General features: G+C 35.4%; 1 protein-coding gene across 2 annotated transcripts; it reads left to right on the top strand.

Moving 5' to 3' along the window:
- Positions 1 to 3579: 3579 nt before the first annotated feature.
- Positions 3580 to 19412, top strand: LOC123545543 (uncharacterized). Of its 2 annotated transcripts, XM_045331874.2 has the most exons (3): positions 3580 to 3925; positions 6883 to 6975; positions 16235 to 19412. In XM_045331874.2, the coding sequence occupies exon 3, from the start codon at positions 16248 to 16250 to the stop codon at positions 18207 to 18209; it is 1962 nt and encodes a 653-aa protein (XP_045187809.2). In that variant the 5' UTR covers positions 3580 to 3925; positions 6883 to 6975; positions 16235 to 16247; the 3' UTR covers positions 18210 to 19412. The 2 variants fall into 2 exon arrangements, with proteins under 2 accessions (XP_045187809.2, XP_045187808.2); XM_045331873.2 differs by lacking the exon at positions 6883 to 6975.
- Positions 19413 to 19736: the final 324 nt, after the last annotated feature.

Genomic DNA, 19736 nt, shown 5'->3' with positions numbered 1-19736 from the left:
CAGTTTTTCTGAATCACTCGACTTAGGATAAGTATATATGGATCGGAGATCCATGCAAATATGGACATACGTGGCAAGCATATTTGAGATACTATAAACCTTTCCGCAGACCACCTAGACTCATGTCTCAAACCAAATGTCTATAATCTTAAAGCTTTAATCTCGAATCCTAACCGTCTTTTGCCTAAAGAATCTGTTTAGAATCTTAAACACTGCCAAGTTCCAGCACAATCATTGAACATTAAAACATCAGCTGGGCCAATAGAATAAGTTAGATATCAAGAGGACAGCAATCATGAGTCGAAGACAAATATCAAAGTCTCAGTTATAATTATGGCTTAATTGAAAAATTATTTATTTCCAAATTTTCTCCGATCTTCTTTCTTGGAATTGTCGACGATCTGTTCTACGCTTCGTGGTTACAGCCGTTTCCAGCCGTAGGCCCAGCGAAATATGATTTTTTAGAGAATTTTTCAAATCCAGGTCGGTGCCTGGATGCAATCCAAATATTATATTTTTGTACTGTTTTATAAAATTGGGTCAATTTAAAGCCCGGGTGTTATTCTTGAAACATGTCTGGCAGATTTTTTTGATTTTTTTTTTAGCTTTATAGCTCGTTTATATATGATAGCTGATTTAGGACATTTCGTTATGTCGTGTTGGCATGCACGCAGCTTATGCAGCACATATCGTTGTGTCGTCCTGGCGCGTGCAAACGAAACTAACAACGCGGCCTAAAGAAACATAGTATGCGTCAGAATGAAACATCATTCTAATGACAACACCGTGTCTGAAATAGAAACTCCCTTAATTAGAATGAAACATAGCACAATTATTGCTCTTTACTGGTCATTTAAACGGTAGATAAGTCAGGTATATGTCCGAGTTTTACTTCAATATCTGCTTAATTTAATCTCTCATTTAAGCCGATCTGTAGCAGCAATGCTCTTATTTTTATCTTTGGCATAAACCTTTTTTGTTATTACGCTATTTAGAATTACTTTTATTTCTCTGATTATCTGGTTATCAATAGATTAATCCTTAGTAAAGATTTATTACCTAAGCCGAGATTTAAATGCATATCGGTTGTTTGTAACCAATACACCATTATTACAGAGATTTAGATGTGTTCTAATGGAATAGAGTATGTAGGTATGTGATTTACTCATTGCATCTTTTTTATTTGAAAGAGCGACCGTAGTGTCTAGTTACCATGACGTTGTATTTACGTATTTTTTTTACACGAGATACATCAGTATGTCGGTCACTATGAACACAGCTGAGGTGACACAGTATCACTGTGATAATTTCTTTCGAATACTTACGGACAACTCTTTTGTTCATTGACTGGAAGTTCTGAAAGACAGTTAAAAAAGAAGACACAATTTCTATACATATTTTCAAAGACATCAGTTGTCAGAAGATGGTGTTTGCTCTTGTTTCTAAGGGCCTAAGCACTATCAAAAGAGGATTTAGTAAGATGTCATTTAGTCAATCGAAAATGTTGAACCAGCAATGTACGATAGATTGTGTTAAAATTGATTGTACGCAATAAAAAAGAACCAATCGTAACTAAAATATGATTGAATGTAAAGAGCTAAAATTATTCAGTTAAAGTAACAGCAAAGAAGACGGAAGTGTAACAAATTAAGTAAAACTGCCTAGAAGTAGACGTTTACTACAAAATATTGCTTAACAAGTTTAACCTGGTAAAAAATTTTTAAGTAAACTTCATTTGTGTTGCTTTAGGGGTCTCCGACAAGACCACCTAGAAAAACTGGCTAGAAATTGCACCAATATATAGGTATCACTGTTTTGTGATACACCATACATGAGCGTAAATTTGACTTCAAACTATTGCATTCAATATTCTTAATATCATAGAAACCAACTTACTTGATGGTAAAACAAGCTCAAGTGATGTATTTCGATCCGGTCCCTGTCATTTTGTCAGTTTTGTTTTAGCTGCATCCATCTTGTTCGCTAACAACCATTGGTTATGGCCCTTGATTTTGTATACATGTCTTTGTAGAGAGATATGTCTGGATTTTATCAATTCATAACATAAAAAAAACTTCGTTCATAATTATGTATATACTTTTGTTAATTTCTCGATAAATGTCTGTTGTTGTTTTTTTTTTCAAGAGGACGAGACCTGCGTTCTTGAAAAGTCTAGTTTTCAAGGCGTCTTGTTTCTTACACTTTTTTGATGTAAGAATGGTTCCATGCAACAAATTTTGCTGAAGTTACCGCGGATTTTACGTACCTGGTGGTGAAATGCACGTTTCCCATGATAAGAAATTATTAAGTACGTTGAGATCTTCTATGACCGTACTACAAAAATATGAAATATGGTCAAGGTCAGTTATTGAGCCATCGGATGCTTCTGATTAGAGGCACTGACCAAGAATGTGCAGAGTCTCCGTAAGAGAACTGAGAGCTGTTTTTTTTAAAAAACCTAGGCTTTATTTAGTGTGACCTATTAGTATAAGATGGTCCGTCGTCCGTCTCCTCTAAAATTACCGGTCAGAATAGCACCACATTTGGTCAGTAGTATCCTGGCATGGACCTCTATCAAGTTAATTCAAATTGCTGACCATGACCCTTTTTGAAGCCGCTGTAGCTAAAAATAGCAAAAAAATCAAGGAATTCTTTTCATGAACCACTTCATGGATCTTCATCAAATTTGGTCTGTAACACCATTTTAGGGTCGCCTACCAATTTATTTAAATGGGGACACTCGGCTCCCTTATAAGGGCCGTTAGATCTAAACTAGAAATACCTTTAAATGGCCGCTGGGTGGATCTTCATAAATATTTGGTCTTTAGTATCATAAGGTCCTCTTACAAATACATTGATTCAACTTGGTCTGTAACATCGTATATGAACGTGTCAGTTTTCGTTTTCAAACGGTTTTGTTTGACTGACTTTAGGGACCGCCAGAGCTAAATATAGAAAATATTAAGCAGCGTACTATTTTTGAAATAAATTTTAGGAAAAATAGAAAGGGTTTGTGATTGGGACCTACAACTTATCTTCTGGGGAAAAAAGAAAGGGAATAGGTATAAAAAGCGAGTATGTCCAGAGTATTTAAACCAACACAGTCTTAACTACAGCTAGTTATGTTAAATGCTAACATGATGCTTTTCGCGTTAACCACTTACGTATATGAACTCGATCGAAGGAAAATATAGCTTAACTGGTGGTAAAGCTGGGCATTTTGGGGCCATGATTTGTTTTAAGGCAGAAATATGCCACCACAGGACTCAGGGTCCTAAAAGCTTTCACTTAATCCATAGCTTTAAGATATCTTAGACTTTTCCCATGTGTAAGTGCTGATTCTTGTCTACTGTTAACGAAAAAATCAAAGATTTTAACAGCGTTACACAATAAATAGCGATAAAACATGATTGATTATATAAAGAAACTTGAGCAGTGCATGTAAATCGTTTATCTGAACATATCAAATAAATAAAACAATAGTGTCTTATAAATGCATGCATGTTATTTCAAGTATAATGTTTTTAAGTTATGGTGTAAATATAGGCATACATCAATCGGGGAAAAAATTAGGTGGGTGGAGATGTTGAATAACGCTTTAACGTGTGATCTAATGGCAAATCTGGACTAAGGTTTTACATTTTCTTCTTTTTCAAAGATCTTGCATTGATATGCACATGACATTAATTAATAATCCCATGTATAAGACAGCTTTTATTTCAAGACTGGATAAATGCCAGTTCGAACTTAAGATAACAATGACAAAGTCATGAAAAATCCACTTGCTGATTTCAACTGATTATTCATTATATTAAATCAACAGTTTAAACAATTGGCTCGTTATTTCAAGGACTTGTAAATGTGAAATACAACTAAACATATATTTGTGTTTGTGTATAAAATGGACAGTAAAAAAAGAGCTAAGGTAAACAGTTTTATTTATCATCGCATTACGTGGGTATTTTTCTTGAAACTGCCATGCATGTACTCATGTTTGTCCACCTTATCATAGCTGTAACGGAAGAAATCATTTATATTGTAATTACTTCAAGTCCTATGGCACTCTCAAATATTATAATCATGTGCAAGTGATCATATTATGTCCAGTCACATGGGCCTGTCAGATTTTTCGTTAAAACTTGAACATAAAACTTCGATAATGCAAAGTAACTATGATGATTAATAATCGATTAATATTTCTCAGTAATCAGACTTAATCATTAATCATGTTATCCGGCGGGGGATATTGTTCCTGCTGTTCGTCCGTGCGTGCGCATTTCTGTCCGTCCAAAATTTAGAATTCTTATAATTCAAAAGGCATTTTAGATAGAATCATCAAACCTCAATTATTAATGAGCATATGGCGTTTGCCTACATATAGCACAATCCCCATTGACCCAGTAAAATCAGAGATCCTCCCTTGATTTGGAATTCTTATAATTCAAAATGTTTCAGCTAGAATCACCAAACCTTAAATAACTATTAATTAGCATATGACCTTTGCTCATATATAGTATTGTCCCACTTTACTTAGTAAAAGGAGAGTTTTCTCCATTGATCTGGTAAACAAATTGAAAATGCTTATAATTAAAAAAAATTTTTTTAACTAGAATCACCAAACCTCACATAGTTATAAATTAGCATATGACCTTTGCTCACTTTTAGTATTATCCCTATTGATTCAGTAAAAGCAGAGGTTTTCCCGTTGATTTGATAAAAAATAGGGACTTTGAGTGTATCTTCCTGAAACGTTACACAAATGTAAATCACAATAGGGCGGTTGTGCACAGATACTTTCGTCTGGATCACTGCAGTAACCACTTACTGTATTACAATCCATAAAGTCCAACATAACAAATGGATCCACTGATGGATCTTCATGAAATTTAAAACAACTATAGATCACTATAGGGCAGTGGTGCAGGCATATCTTTCATCAGGATCCCTTCAGTTACTGCAGAGTAACTGCTCTTTAATTTTTTTGAAATTCTTAAATTCCCATAAAGTTGATTAACCCATTGATGGATCTTCATCAAACTTAATACAAATAAAGATCACTATAGGGCAGTGTTTCCCATTGATTTGGTAAGAAATAGGAACAAACCATGGCACAGTTCTATATACATAAATTAAGTATATCTTGAAATTAAACTATCTTTCAAAGGATAGTCAGCCTATTCGGCGGGGGATATAAATTCATTAAATTTGCTTGTTCTAAGGATAATTAAAGGGACACGATGCCTCTGTCTATAATATGAATGTCTTATCCTATTTTTGCTAATTGTTTTCTCATATAATTGCGAAAGGTTTCAATATTTAATAATATAATATCCTATCGAATCCGTCGTCTTTTGATCACCATCTCTGGGACTCTAACTGTTAAAGTTCGTGTGCAGTATTGGAAGTAGTGCATTTCTAACCGTCATTTGGGGTCCATATCAAACTTGTGAACAACTTTTTTTCCAAAATTTCCCGAATTTAATTAAATTAAAGACTATTCATTATAACCAGTATTGACCTTTAGACTTCTATAGCTTTGTTTGGAATGCTCTGTGCTTCCGGGAAATACATCCTTACCTTTTATCTTCTCAAAGGTAGGTTATTCTCTAAATCTTTTATTGAAACTCTATAAAGCAAGATAATCAAATGCCATCCAGTTATTTCCAAAGTAATACCGGTCAGGCTGCAGCTCTAAGAGTTCCCTTCATTTGACACTACCACATGAACGTTTTAAATTATATCAAGGTCAACTGCATTGGAATTTTGAAACGGAAAAATCGACGTAACATTTTATTATGTATCTCTTAATGCCTTAAACAATGGATATCCGATATTCTTTTCCGATGACGACAACCAAATCCCTACAGATACTAATGAAAAGTATCCGAAAATCAGCTTCATGTGCGGTAGTCACGCTTCGTTTATCGTAGAAAAATACCACTTAATACATTACGAAAATATTGTAGGATTTAATTTTCCAAATGCATAGCGGAGGATTTTTAAGTCCTTGAGTATGTATACATTTTTGTATCAACAAATATATAAATGGAGAAGCAGTCAGTACAATATATCATATAATCTGGCTAAAACTTGCATACTTCTTCAATATTTTTGCTTATTGGCCCCCAAAACAGCCAGGGTCATTTACATTTTCACGTAACTACGTGATCTTTTCTCATAATTACGAGATATTTTCTCTTTGCATTTATTTCAAACAAATGTATCCCACAACGAAAAAAACTTAAACCTCTAGCTCAAAGGTCAAGGTCACACTCAGCGGTCAACGGTCAATACGATACTTTCCTGACTTGACCATAACTGTTTCATCCATGAAGGAATTTTAATATTAATTGACACAAATATGCCTTGATTAAGAAGACTTACCATGGACAATTACCAGGCCTCTTGCTCACAGGTCAATGTCACATTTCAATTGTCATTAGGGTTTTCTTCCTGTCTGGTCCATAACTATGTTACCCATCAAGGAGGTTTTAATATAAATGTTCCTCGTAATAAGATGATGTATCATGCATAACATCCAGACCCTTAGCCCAAATATCAAGGTCATACTTGGAGGTCAAAAGTCAAGACTGATCTTTTTTGTCCTGTTTGTAGCTTTTTTTTGTCCATGCATGGTTATTTAAAAACTTTATAAATATTCAAAATTCATATGGTCCAAACTGAAAAATGCTGTTGTGTTTTCAGAATTAACATAATAATTGTGACAGAAAAAAAGTGAATTGTTGCAAAATAACACAGAATGTTGATTGTTCAGTTTTCTTTGTTTGATAGGAAATTAAATCTTGTCGTGTTGGAATGAGCGTTATAACATATTGTGTATATATATATATATATAGCATAATATTGTATATACATTGACAGATATCAGATCATTAGATTACACTGCAGCCGAGATAATAAGTCACCTTCCAGTAGGGGACTGCATGTTCTGCATGCACTTGTTGCAGTTGACAGGTGAGTTGTGAGAGCGACATGAATAAAGATAAGACGTCCTAGATTGTTGTGAAAGTTAATCTATATCACGAATGCTTTAATACCGTACTAAACATGTTTAATTACCTTCAAGATTACCGTCAACTTTGAGATATACTGTGCATGCTTAATTATTACCTTTGACTTTGAGGTGTACAGTGCATGTTTTATTACCTTCAACTTCAAGGTGTACAGTGCATGTTTTATTACTTTCAGCTTTGAGGTGTACAGTGCATGTTTTATCACCTTCAACTTTGAGGTGTACAGTGCATGTTTTATTACTTTCAGCTTTGATGTGTACTCATGTTTTATTACCTTCAGCTTTAGGTGTACAGTACATGTTCTATGACCTTAAATTTTGAAGGGTGCTGTACCTGTTTTATTACCTCCAGTTTTGAGGTGTACTATGCATGGTCTGTTACCTTCAACTTTGAGTTGTACTATGCATGTTTTATTACCTTCAACTTGTAAGTGCCCGGTGCATGTTTTATTGTTGCCAGCTTTGAGGTGTACCTTACATGCTTTATTACCTTCAACTTTGAGGTGAACTGTACGTGTTTTATTACATTCATCTTTGAGGTGTACAGTGTATGTTCTATGACCTTGAACTCTGAGGTGTACTATGCCTGTTTTATTACCTTCAGCTTTGAGGTGTACTGTGCATGGTCTATCAGCTTCAACGTTGAGTTGTACTGTGCATGTTCTATTACTTTCAGCATTGAGTTGTACTGTGCATGTTCTATTACTTTCAGCATTGAGTTGTACTGTGCATGTTATATTACCTTCAGCATTGAGGTGTACTGTGCATGGTCTATTACCTTCAGCATTGAGTTGTACTGTGCATGTTATATTACCTTCAGCTTTGAGTTGTACTGTGCATGTTATATTACCTTCAGCATTGAGGTGTACTGTGCATGTTATATTACCTTCAGCATTGAGTTGTACTGTGCATGTTATATTACCTTCAGCATTGAGATGTACTGTGCATGGTCTATTACATTCAGCATTGAGGTGTACTGTGCATGGTCTATTACATTCAGCATTGAGGAGGTGTACTGTGCATGGTCTATTACATTCAGCATTGAGGTGTACTGTGCATGGTCTATTACATTCAGCATTGATGTGTACTGTGCATGGTCTATTACCTTCAACTTCGAAGTGCACTGTGCATCCTCTGTTGCCTTCAACTCTGAGGTGTTCTGTGTATGTTTTATAAACTTCAACTTTGAGTTGTACTATGCATGTTTTATTACCTTCAACTAGTAAGTGCACGGTGCATGTTTTATTGTCGTCAACTTTGAGGTGTACCCTACATGCTTTATTACATTCAGCTTTGAGGTGTACAGCGCATGTTCTATGACCTTGAACGTTGAGGTGTACTGTGACTGTTATATGACCTACAGCTTTAAGGTGTACTGTGCATGGTCTATTAGCTTCAACTTTGAGTTGTACTGTGCATGTTCTATTACCTTCAGCCTTGAGGTGTACTGTGCACGGTTTATTACCTTCAGCTTCGAAGTGTATGTGCATGTTCTGTTACCTTCAACTCTGAGGTGTACTGTGCATGTTTTTACAACCTTCCACTTTACATTGTATTGTACATGTTTTAATGTTGACATTTCTGATTACTAGCTTTTATACGCCCGTCTGAAAGACGGGACGTATCATAGGAACACCCTTGTCGGGCGGGCGGGCGTTGTCCACAAACTCTGTCCGGAGCATTTCTTCTTCTTGCATACAGAGCTTTTGATGTAACTTGGCACAAATGTTCACCACCATGAGACGGAGTGTCAAGCGCAAGAACCAGGTCCCTAGGTCTAAGGTCAAGGTCAAACTTAGAGGTCAAAGGTCAAAGTCAAGAATGACTTTGTCCGGAGCATTTCTTCTTCATGCATGAAGGGATTTTGATGTAACTTGGCACAAATGTTTACCACCATTAAACGGAGTGTCATGCGCAAGAACTAGGTCCCTAGGTCTAAGGTCAAGGTCGCACGTAGAGGCCAAAGGTCAGATACAAGAATGATTTTGTCCGGAGCAATTCTTCTTCATGCATGGAGGGATTTTGATGTAACATGGCACAAATGTTCATCACCATGAGACGGAGTGTCAGGCATAAGAACCAGATCCCTAAGTCTAAGGTCAAGGTCACACTTAGAGGCCAAAGGTCAGATACAAGAATGACTTTGTCCGGAACATTTCTTCTTCATGCATGGAGGGATTTTGATGAAACTTGGCACAAATGTTCACCACCATGAGACGGAGTGCCATGCGCAAGAACCAGTTTTTTTTTCCCTAGGTCTAAGGTAAAGGTCACACTTGGAGGTCAAAGGCCAAATTCAATAATGACTTTGTCCGGAGCATTTCTTCTTCATGCATGGAGGGATTTTGATTTAACTTGGCACAAATGTTCACCATCATGAGACGGAGTGTCACGCGCAAGAACCAGGTCCTTAGGTCTAAGGTCAAGGTCACTCTTCAAGGTCAAATGTCAAATTCAATAATGACTTCGTCCGGAGCATTTCTTCTTCATGCATGGAGGGATTTTGATGTAACTAGGCACAAATGTTCACCACCACGAGGCAGAGTGTTATGCGCAAGAACCAGGTTTTTCCCTAGGTCGAAGGTAAAGGTCACACTTAGAGGTCAAAGGCCAAATTCAATAATGACTTTGTTCGGAGCATTTCTTCTTCATGCATGGAGGGATTTTGATGTTACTTGGCACAAATGTCCACCACCATGAGACGGAGTGGCAGGCGCAAGAACCAGGTCCCTAGGTCTAAGATCAAGATAACATTTAGAGGTCAAATGTCAAATTCAAGAATGACTTCGTCCGGAGCATTTCTTCTTCATGCATGGAGGGATTTTGATGTTACTGGGCACAAGTGTTCACCACCATGAGACGGTGTGTCATGGGCAAGAACCAGGGTTTTCCCTAGGTCTAAGGTAAAGGTCACACTTAGAGGTCAAAGGTCAGATTCAATAATGACTTCGTCCGGAGCATTTCTTCTTCGTGCATGGAGGGATTTTGATGTAACTTGGCACAAATGTTCACCACCACGAGACGTGGTGTCAGGCGCAAAAAACCAGGCCCCTAGGTCTAAGGTCAAGGTCACACTTGGTGGTCAAAGGCCAAATTCAATAATGACTTTGTCCGGAGCATTTCTTCTTCATGCATGGAGGGATTTTGATGTAACTTGGCACAAATGTTCACCACCATGAGACGGAGTGTCAGGCGCAAAAAACCAGGCCCCTAGGTCTAAGGTCAAGGTAACACTTAGAGGCCAAAGGTCAGATACAATAATGACTTCGTCCGGAGCATTTCTTCTTCATGCATGGAGGGATTTTGATGTAACTTGGCATAAATGTTCACCACCATGAGACGTAGTATCACGCGTAAGAACCAGGTTTTTCCCTAAGTCTAAGGTCAAGGTTACACTTAGAGGCCAAAGGTCAGATACATGAATGACTTTGTCCGGATCATTTCGTCTTTATGCATGGAGGGATTTTGATGTTACTTGGCACACGTGTTCACCACCATGAAACGGAGTGTCGTGCGCAAGAACCAGGGTTTTCCCTAGGTCTAAGGTAAAGGTCACACTTAGAGGTCAAATGTCAAATTCAATAATGACTTTGTCCGGAGCATTTCTTCTTCATGCATGGAGGGAGTTTAATGTAACTTGGCACAATTGTTCACCATCATGAGACGGAGTGTCATGCATAAGAAACAGGTCCCTAGTTCTAAGGTCAAGGTCACACTTATAGGTCAAAGGCCAGATACAAGAATGACAACTTAACAAGCCCTCGGGGACGTACTTTGTGACTATGGCACCATTGTTACTTATTGATGTTGGCTGTAATTTTATGTTTGCTAAAAGATACCATTTCTACATTAGATGAGTAAACTGTGAGTAAATATTCCAAGAACCAGTTGCAAATGCGAGAATAATTGTCATTTTTCTAAGAAAATCTATCAACATTTCCTTGTTCTTTTTTTCGAACTTTAGTATTCATGCGTTTATGCTTGTTTTTCTTGAGTGCTGTTTAAAGATATGTAGATCATCAAATGATAGAAAAAACAACACACCATGAATTCTTAATTTTTACTATGAGACCTGGCTAAAATCAAATAAGCAGACGTACTTGATGGAGAGCGATTAAATTTTAACTTTATTTTAGATTTCAACTGCATATTTTAGGATTTAAGAACGCGGAATATACGAGGGCGGGTCAATAAGTAACCGACCTCTGCTACTTAACAACAAAATGTTTTGGTAATTATGGCTTCAATGCGTAGAGTAGTGTTGATCAGGAACATTCTACGACAGAATTTATAAATATTAATCAGTTTTCTTTGAAATACGGTCACTTGTATACACCCACCCTCCCAAGTCTCATTTTCGCCGAAAAATTCTGCTTCAGGATAAAAGTATTACAGAAAATTTCAAAATACAAAATGAAACATAAAAATATATCCTTTTTACATAAATGTACTGAATTTCATGATGTTTCGTTAAGAATTGGGTATTTTATTAAGGTTTGAATGTGGGGAATAGAAAAATCCAATGTTCGCCATTTTCGGGATTACGCCGTCTATCTTTGGATGCAATTATTTTTTCAACAAAATGATGTAAAGTTGTGAAGATACCTGCTGTGTATTGCCAAAGGATTGTGTTGAAGAGCCATAAAAATAATTTTCATTTACTTTACCTTTTATGGCACTCACATACATGTATATTTTATACAACTTCAAAAGATGCATGAGCTTGAATTATCTCCCCTTACTTCGGGACATTCATGATTTTAGAATACCAGTTATGCTTTAGAAGACGTACAATGCACCAACATATACTTTTAAATAGGTAGGATGTTGACATATACTATTTCCTTGACGGAATGCAGCATTTAAGTGAGACCTTTCCCTTTTAAATTCTCAAAAAGTGAGGGTAGGTGAATATTTAGTATATCCCCGCACAAAATATTTATTCCTTCATACAATAGCCTCAAGAAAGACTCCTTCAAATATAAGAATGCATAGCCTAAAGACGTTGAAATCAGACCGGAAGTGGTCTAGGCTGGATATACATTGACCCGCCCTCGTAACATCTAAGCATTGTGTTTTTTCTCCGATGCGTACTTTCTTTCTCAAAATGGTATAGATAGCTATAAAACTCCACTGCATTTAAATAAGTTATTTAAGTGTCTGTGTACAGCTTAAAGAAGATCAGCTTTACTAAATGGACACAAAAGTGTACAAAAATATGCTCAAATTGTTTAATTTTATTTCTCACTTCAACAATACAATGTTGTAAATGTACGTTTTATGATTTTTTTTTCTGTATTAAAATTGAATAAGATCAGATTATGTGTGTTTTGTGACTCTTTACAAATGAGTTGTGGTCGTAAACAGGAAAATGCAAATAAGATGTCTTAGACAAACTTCATTAGTTTTATTACATTCACAAGATAATTGTCTCAATGTTTGCCAAATTTCAGCAATGTGCATCGTGTAATATTTAAGATATTGACTAAAACACTGTGTTGCATTAGAAGATTTGTTAAGTCTAGTCAAGAGCTTTGAGAGAAGCGACTCTTCTAAGCGATTTTTCTCTCTAAAAAATCGATAAAATCTGAGTGCTGCGGAAGTGACAAGTGGTACAAACGAATTCTCATTATGAAAGATATCCTAATAAATTACCAAGTTTTTACAGACGGCAGAGTAACGCTTTTGAAATAAAGAAGAAAATCAGCATTCTTCATGGGGCTTTTTTTACGGCGACGCCGTCTAAATTCGTTTTCGTTACCTATGCCACGTGACTTCAGTTCTTGATAAGGCATTATAGATAATTTATCAAAATGGAAGATTTATGCAACACTCTGCCTGATTGGACGAGAGAGTCAATTTCTTTCACTCTGTTGATTGTGCTACGCTGAGTGAAATGTAGACAAGCGTTTATCCTAAACGACGCTGTTCACAGTTTTAAAGCTAACTTTGGCTCAGTATATTTAGCAAGCATATTGATATATCTCAAAATGATAAGTAAGTTTGATAAATATGATAAAAACCTGTTCAAATACCAACATATATCAAATTAAAGAAAGAGCTGAATACGGTCTGCGTATCACATGAATAAGGGTGTGATAAGAGTCTTTTATGTAGAGAAGTGCTTTTTAAAAGATTTTCCTTGTTACATTTGTCGTCTGTATATGAAAAGGTTTCTTGCTTTTGTGACTTATTCAGATTGCATATTAAAATGAGTACTTGTTTGCTTTGATATATTTGTTATAAATTATTTAACTGATTTATTATATATGAATATTTTTCTTTAGTATGGTATGCAAATATTGAACTCAGTTGAAATCTGTTTCATTATGTATATGCTATATAATGGCTGAATCTCATTACGCTGAAATGAAGGTACGTTGCATACAGTTTATCTATGTGATATGACTACGGTCAAGCTTTGCTTATGAAACAGAAATATTGAAATAATTACAATTGTATGTTTTGCTTGACCTTCACTTTTTTATAGGTGTGACGTCATTGTCCAAAGATTCACGAATAGCGAATATGCATTTGTTAAAGCGGGATCAGTTGGCCTATTTTAGAAATAAATAAAAATAATAAATAAACAAGAAATATCTTTAAAAATGATAGTCGGCGAATTGTAATAAGGAAAGAAGTTTTTGAATTGTTTTATCTAACATTCAGCTTTCATCTAATATTTTTCAAATTGCAAAACTAAACACCGCACTTAAACAATTTAAATGGTTCTCTTTTAATTTTTCGCAAAGGTTTCGTAGGGTTGCAATTTGTTTCGTTTATCCTTAGACGAATAATTACAGCAGTAGTTTGATGAAGATTCATGAAGCGGTTCATGAGAAGAGGTCATTAAACGTGTTTATATTTTTAGCTAAATTGGTCCCTGTCCCCATTTGTAACAAAATAGCAGGAGACCTTACGATATTGTTACACATCGAGTTTGATAAAAATCCATTACATTTTAGTGGTTAATGCGAAGAAAGGCATATCTACTTTTAGCTATAGTGGTCCCTAATAGGGCCCAAGTTCCTATATAAATAAATTTGGAAGAGGACCTTATAATGATGCTCCAGACCAAGTATGACAAAGATCCGCCAAGCTGTTCATGAGACGCTGTATAAAGGCATTTCTAGTTTTAGCTCTAGCAGCCCCTAAAAGGGGTCAAATGTCCCAGCTGAACAAAGTTGGCTGCGGGCCTAATAAAGATGCTACAAATCAAGTTTGATTAGAATACATGAGAAAAAATCAATTAAAGGATTTTTTTATTTATTATTTTTATTTATTTCTAAAATAGGCCAACTGATCCCGCTTTAACAAATGCATATTCGCTATTCGTGAATCTTTGGACAATGACGTCACACCTATAAAAAGTGAAGGTCAAGCAAAATATACAATTGTAATTATTTCAATATTTCTGTTTCATAAGCAAAGTTTGACCGTAGTCATATCACATAGATAACTGTATGCAACGTACCTTCATTCCAGAGTAAAGAGATTCAGTCATTATATAGCATATACATAATGAAACAGATTTCAGCTGAGTTCAATATTTGCATACCATACTAAAGAAAAATATTCATATATAATAAATCAGTTAAATAATTTATAACAAATATATCAAAGCAAACAAGTACTCATTTTAATATGCAATCTGAATAAGTCACAAAAGCAAGAAACCTTTTCATATACAGACGACAATTGTAACAAGGAAATTTTTTTAAAAAGCACTTCTCTACATAAAAGACTCTTATCACACCCTTATTCATGTGATACGCAGACCGTATTCAGCTCTTTCTTTAATTTGATATATGTTGGTATTTAAACAGGTTTTTATCATATTTATTAAACTTACTTATCATTTTGAGATATATCAATATTCTTGCTAAATGTACTGAGCCAAAGTTAGCTTTAAAACTGTGAACAGCATCGTTTAGAATAAACGCTTTGTCTACATTTCACTCAGCGTAGCACAATCAACAGAGTGAAAGAAATTGACACTCTCGTCCAATCAGGCAGAGTGTTGCATAAATCTTCCATTTTGATAAATTATCTATAATGCGTTATCAAGTAGTTTGATTTGCAAACTGAAGTCACGTCGCATAGGTAACGAAAACGAATTTAGACGGTGTCGCCGAAAAAATTCTTATATAGGAACTTGGGCCCTATTAGGGACCACTATAGCTAAAAGCAGATATGCCTTTCTTCGTATTAACCACTAAAATGTAATGGATTTTTATCAAACTCTATGTGTAACAATATCGTAAGGTCTCCTGCTATTTTGTTACAAATGGGGATAGGGACCAATTTAGCTAAAAATATAAACACGTTTAATGACCTCTTATCATGTACCGCTTCGTGAATCTTCAAACTACTGCTGTAATTATTCGTCTAAGGATAAACGAAACAAAATTGCAACCCTACGAAACCTTTGCGAAAAATTAAAAGAGAACCATTTAAATTGTTTAAGTGCGGTGTTTAGTTTTGCAATTTGAAAAATGTTAGATGAAAGATGAATGTTAGATGAAAAATTCATAAACTTCTTTCCTTATTACAATTCGCCGACCATCATTTTTAAAGATATTTCTTGTTACCTTTATCTAACACTTATTTCCACTCACTTTATTATTCTTCAGTGTGATATATACATTCTATATACATTCTATGCCAAACTTGGTGGAAATGATCAGACGTCGACAAACGTGATTTTGGCAAACACGGCATTTTATATCAACAATTGTAAATTATTTCACATTATGCTTTGAAAGTTTTTTAACATTAAATAATAATAACTGCCATAGATATTCTGCCTTTTTTCTTTTAGCGAAAACAAACCATTTTTCTCTTGTTGTGGCGTCACAAGATACATATACTGACTTTTATGGAATGTTATTTACAATTTCGTAAGATCCTTAGTCATGGCAAATTTTATTTGTGTTTGGTGAAATTATAGTAGGTTTTATAAAAATAGGTTACTACCCGACAATTTTTAGAAGAATCACATATTTGGTGTTCTGCCCTTTTACAGTTCGGCACTACGTTTTTCTCTGGTAGACCAGGTGTTAGACTCCGTAATAGGCAGTTCTAAAAGCCTACTAGTATTAGGTCTAGCATGCTGTTTGTCTTCCCTCCTGATTCGTCGGACCCTCTTGATGAACGTTAATTACAAATACAAAGTATAAATGCATGTAATTTACATTTCAGATGTCTTCAAAGAATGGGCTCCAGGATAAAACCGTACTTTATTCTGACAGCGGAGAAAGTTACGGATCCTAAAGAAATAAAAGATTTTATCGAACAAAATGACTGTGACATCAAAGAAAATATTCCGACAACTCCACCTCCTTCTGGTGTATCAGGAAAATCGGGACTTGATATCGAGTTGAATACAAGACATAGAATTTCAAAGAAAGAGAAGGGTTTTGTAAAGTACAAAATACCAATGAAAGAAGTTCGAAAGAAAGGAAATCTTAATAAAAAAATGGAACTAATAAAGGAAAAGCTTGAGAAGTCAAGAGAACGATTTAAAGAACAGAAACGCAGCAATGAAGAACTAAATTTAACCTGTGAACCGACTCGTTCACAGAAAGACGTTGATACGCCAGCTACTGCGTTTAAATTCGAGCGATCTGTGTCAGATGTAACACCTGTTAAATCAACCGAGGAAAATTCGCCTTACACATATTTTGTTGTATCAGACGATAACAGTGCAGACATTACTCCTGGAAAGGTTGTAAGTAAAAGTGCCGACAAAAGAAGAAGACTTAGAATTGTAGAAGAAAATCGATTGAAAAGAGATAGAAAGGAAGGACAAAAACCTTTTGTCAAAAGAAATGGTCTTGCCAGAGAATTAGGTCTGAAGTCAAGCATCATCCCAAAATCCGATTCACGCAGTGCAAACAAACCTTCCGTAAGTCAGATTGTTTTCGAAGGTCCGGAACATCAAACATCATCTCAGCATACAACAAATTCTAAAATTTTGCGGACATCCTTCAGTCCTCCTAGAATTCCACCAGGTACACCGGCAACAGTACTCACTGCTCAATCGGGAGAAAATAAAACCGAGCAGCCGGCCATAGATGTAGATGAAAGTGTTCCCCGAAAACCATTTTTATCAGGGCCGCTATACACAGGGAAAAACCGTGGAACTCACGCGTTTTCACTTCAGCATTTTGAACTACCAATCATAACACCGGAACAGAAGCGACGTGCATTAGGACTTGGAACTAAGTTTGAAGAGTTTGCATACCCCAAACCACAGTCGGAACAAAGGCAGCGAAGAGTCTCCTTTGCTAATCCCTTGCCGGTTGTAAAAGGAACTGGCTTGATTGTTAGTTATAATGAAATGAAAGAATATATTGGATTTAAAATAGCACCCCTTGGACCAAGAGCAGTGACAATGGGAAGTATTACACTGCCGTCTGAAAGACTCGATAAAAAGTCTATGTGCCAGAAATATATGACAGAAGACAACATGTCGTCCTCCAAAAGACTCAAGAAAGTTGGAGTTCCGCTGTCTTTACCAAAAATCGATATAGTGTCAAATGTCTATGATGATATGATAATAAAAATGATCAAAGAATATCTACAAGATACTAATACGCCCTCTCGTCAGTCTCAGTTAGCGAAAGAGTTACTTGTACACTTGCAGAAACATAATGAACATATGAAAGAACTCAACGTACCTCATTTAAACAGAAAGCAAAAACCAAAGCTCTCTCAAGAGGAACTTGCAAAATGTCAGAGTAGAGCTCAGCAGCTATTAAACGACATCAATTTGTTTGTTCCTCCAAACACTGCTGAAGATATGGAACCAAAAGTAATGACTCCTACAATGAAAGCTGGAGACTTGGTAGAGTCAGGTCCGCCAGAACAGCTTGTGTTCGATGAAACTGGAGATAAGCGACATGTAAGAAGTGCTGACAACCCGAGAAGTATCCCTTTTGTGCAAATTACATTCAAACCAAAGGATAAGGAACCAGAACCCGAGATGAACATTAATTTGCCAGAAGATGACGCTACGCTACCCGAAGACCGTAGTAATTCAAAAAAGCATTCAAATGAAAGGAAATCCAATGACCGACCTATTTTGAGTGCTGTGACACCAGTTTCCTTTCAGATGGCGCCACCAGGACTCAGCAAGGATGACAGCTTTGTTAAAGTCCCTTTGAAGGCATAACTGTTGGCTGATACTGGTCGGAAAATACGCCTCTTGACTATTTTGTTGACCGTAACGTTATGCATTTTTTGAAAAGTAACGGATATACTATAAGGAACAGAGATGTTTGACTTTGAACCAATTTGTTAAAAAAAACGGAAATATTTCTGAACAAATTTACTGCATAAATGTAGTTCGTTAAATGTTCCATCACCGGGTGTAAAGACCGGGAACTCCCGTCAGGCATGCAAGAAAAAAACTGTTTTCGTGTTTTTAGCGATTTGAGCTAGTGCTTTAAAATGTGTCAACAGAATTATTTTGTTTCCAGTTCTAAAAGATTAAACCTTTGGATTTAAAGAGTTTCAAAATTATTTAAAAATCAATATGCGGGAAGTTTTATCATGACCTTTGTCAAAACTATAATGTACAACTCGACTATACGTGGCTTTAAGCAGAGAACCAGAGTTGTGATCATCATAAACTATAAGTATAATCGACTGCAATTGATTACTATCTTTTTCACGTTATCAGAAGTAATCTGTAACCATGATATATATACGGTTTATACATGAGACTGTAGTTTTATCAATATTTGTTCCAAAATAGCATGTAATGATTATCATTTTCTGATTACATTTAATATAATTACATCTAATAAAGTAATTTTACCCAGAATCCTACAATCCTAATTTATAGTATAAGCAAGTTCTTTCTTTATAGAAGTAGGCCTAATATTAACTTTGAAATTCATGTATCAGAATATTTAAGAAATTTTATCAGACAGTCAATCAGAAAAGAATTACATTAGTAATTTGAATATTTTTTGTTCAGTATACCATACAAGAATGCAGTCTTCACTAAGTTGCTATTTGTTATTGCGTTGTAAAATAGCTTATCGAAAATTATTAACAAAACTAGATTTCTTTTATAACTGAACTGTTTATGTTAATCAGAAACGAAAGGATGACTTTTGTTTGCGTTTGTCAAGTTGAGCAGGGATTATGGCCATGTGAGATTTGGACCGTGTTCCGCCTTCTTCCTCTTTGGTAAAAAGTCTGTTTAGAATTACATGAAAAATATTTTCTTTTTGAAAGATGCAGGCTCATTATTGATTTTTTTGGGGAAAAAAACAACAACAAAAAACTAATGAATGTATAACGAAACATTGGAGTTTGAAAATAAATATTTGTTTGTATTCATTCAGAATAAAATTGTTGTATCCTATGAGGCCACTTGCATTATTTGTCATATTTAATAGAAAAAAAGTAATCCAGTCACGACTACTTATTAAATTAACTTTGATTACACTCCGAAGTTCTGAGTAATTTATAGTAATTTTAAACATTATAAGCCACAAAAATTCAATTGCTGTTGTAGAAGTTGATGAAAATAAGAAGTTTGTTTGGAAGCATAAAACGCAGCCAATTATTACATAATTAATACATACCCTACAACTTTCTAACACTACATATATAATTAATACATACCCTACGACTTTCTAACACTACATAATTAATACATTCCCTACAACTTTCTAACACTGCATAT

The sequence above is a fragment of the Mercenaria mercenaria genome, chromosome 1 (assembly GCF_021730395.1).
Source record: "Mercenaria mercenaria strain notata chromosome 1, MADL_Memer_1, whole genome shotgun sequence".
Classification (NCBI taxonomy): Eukaryota; Metazoa; Mollusca; class Bivalvia; order Venerida; family Veneridae; genus Mercenaria; species Mercenaria mercenaria.
The sequence above is the reverse complement of the archived record's forward strand: the minus strand, read 5'-3'. Positions and strand labels throughout refer to the sequence as shown.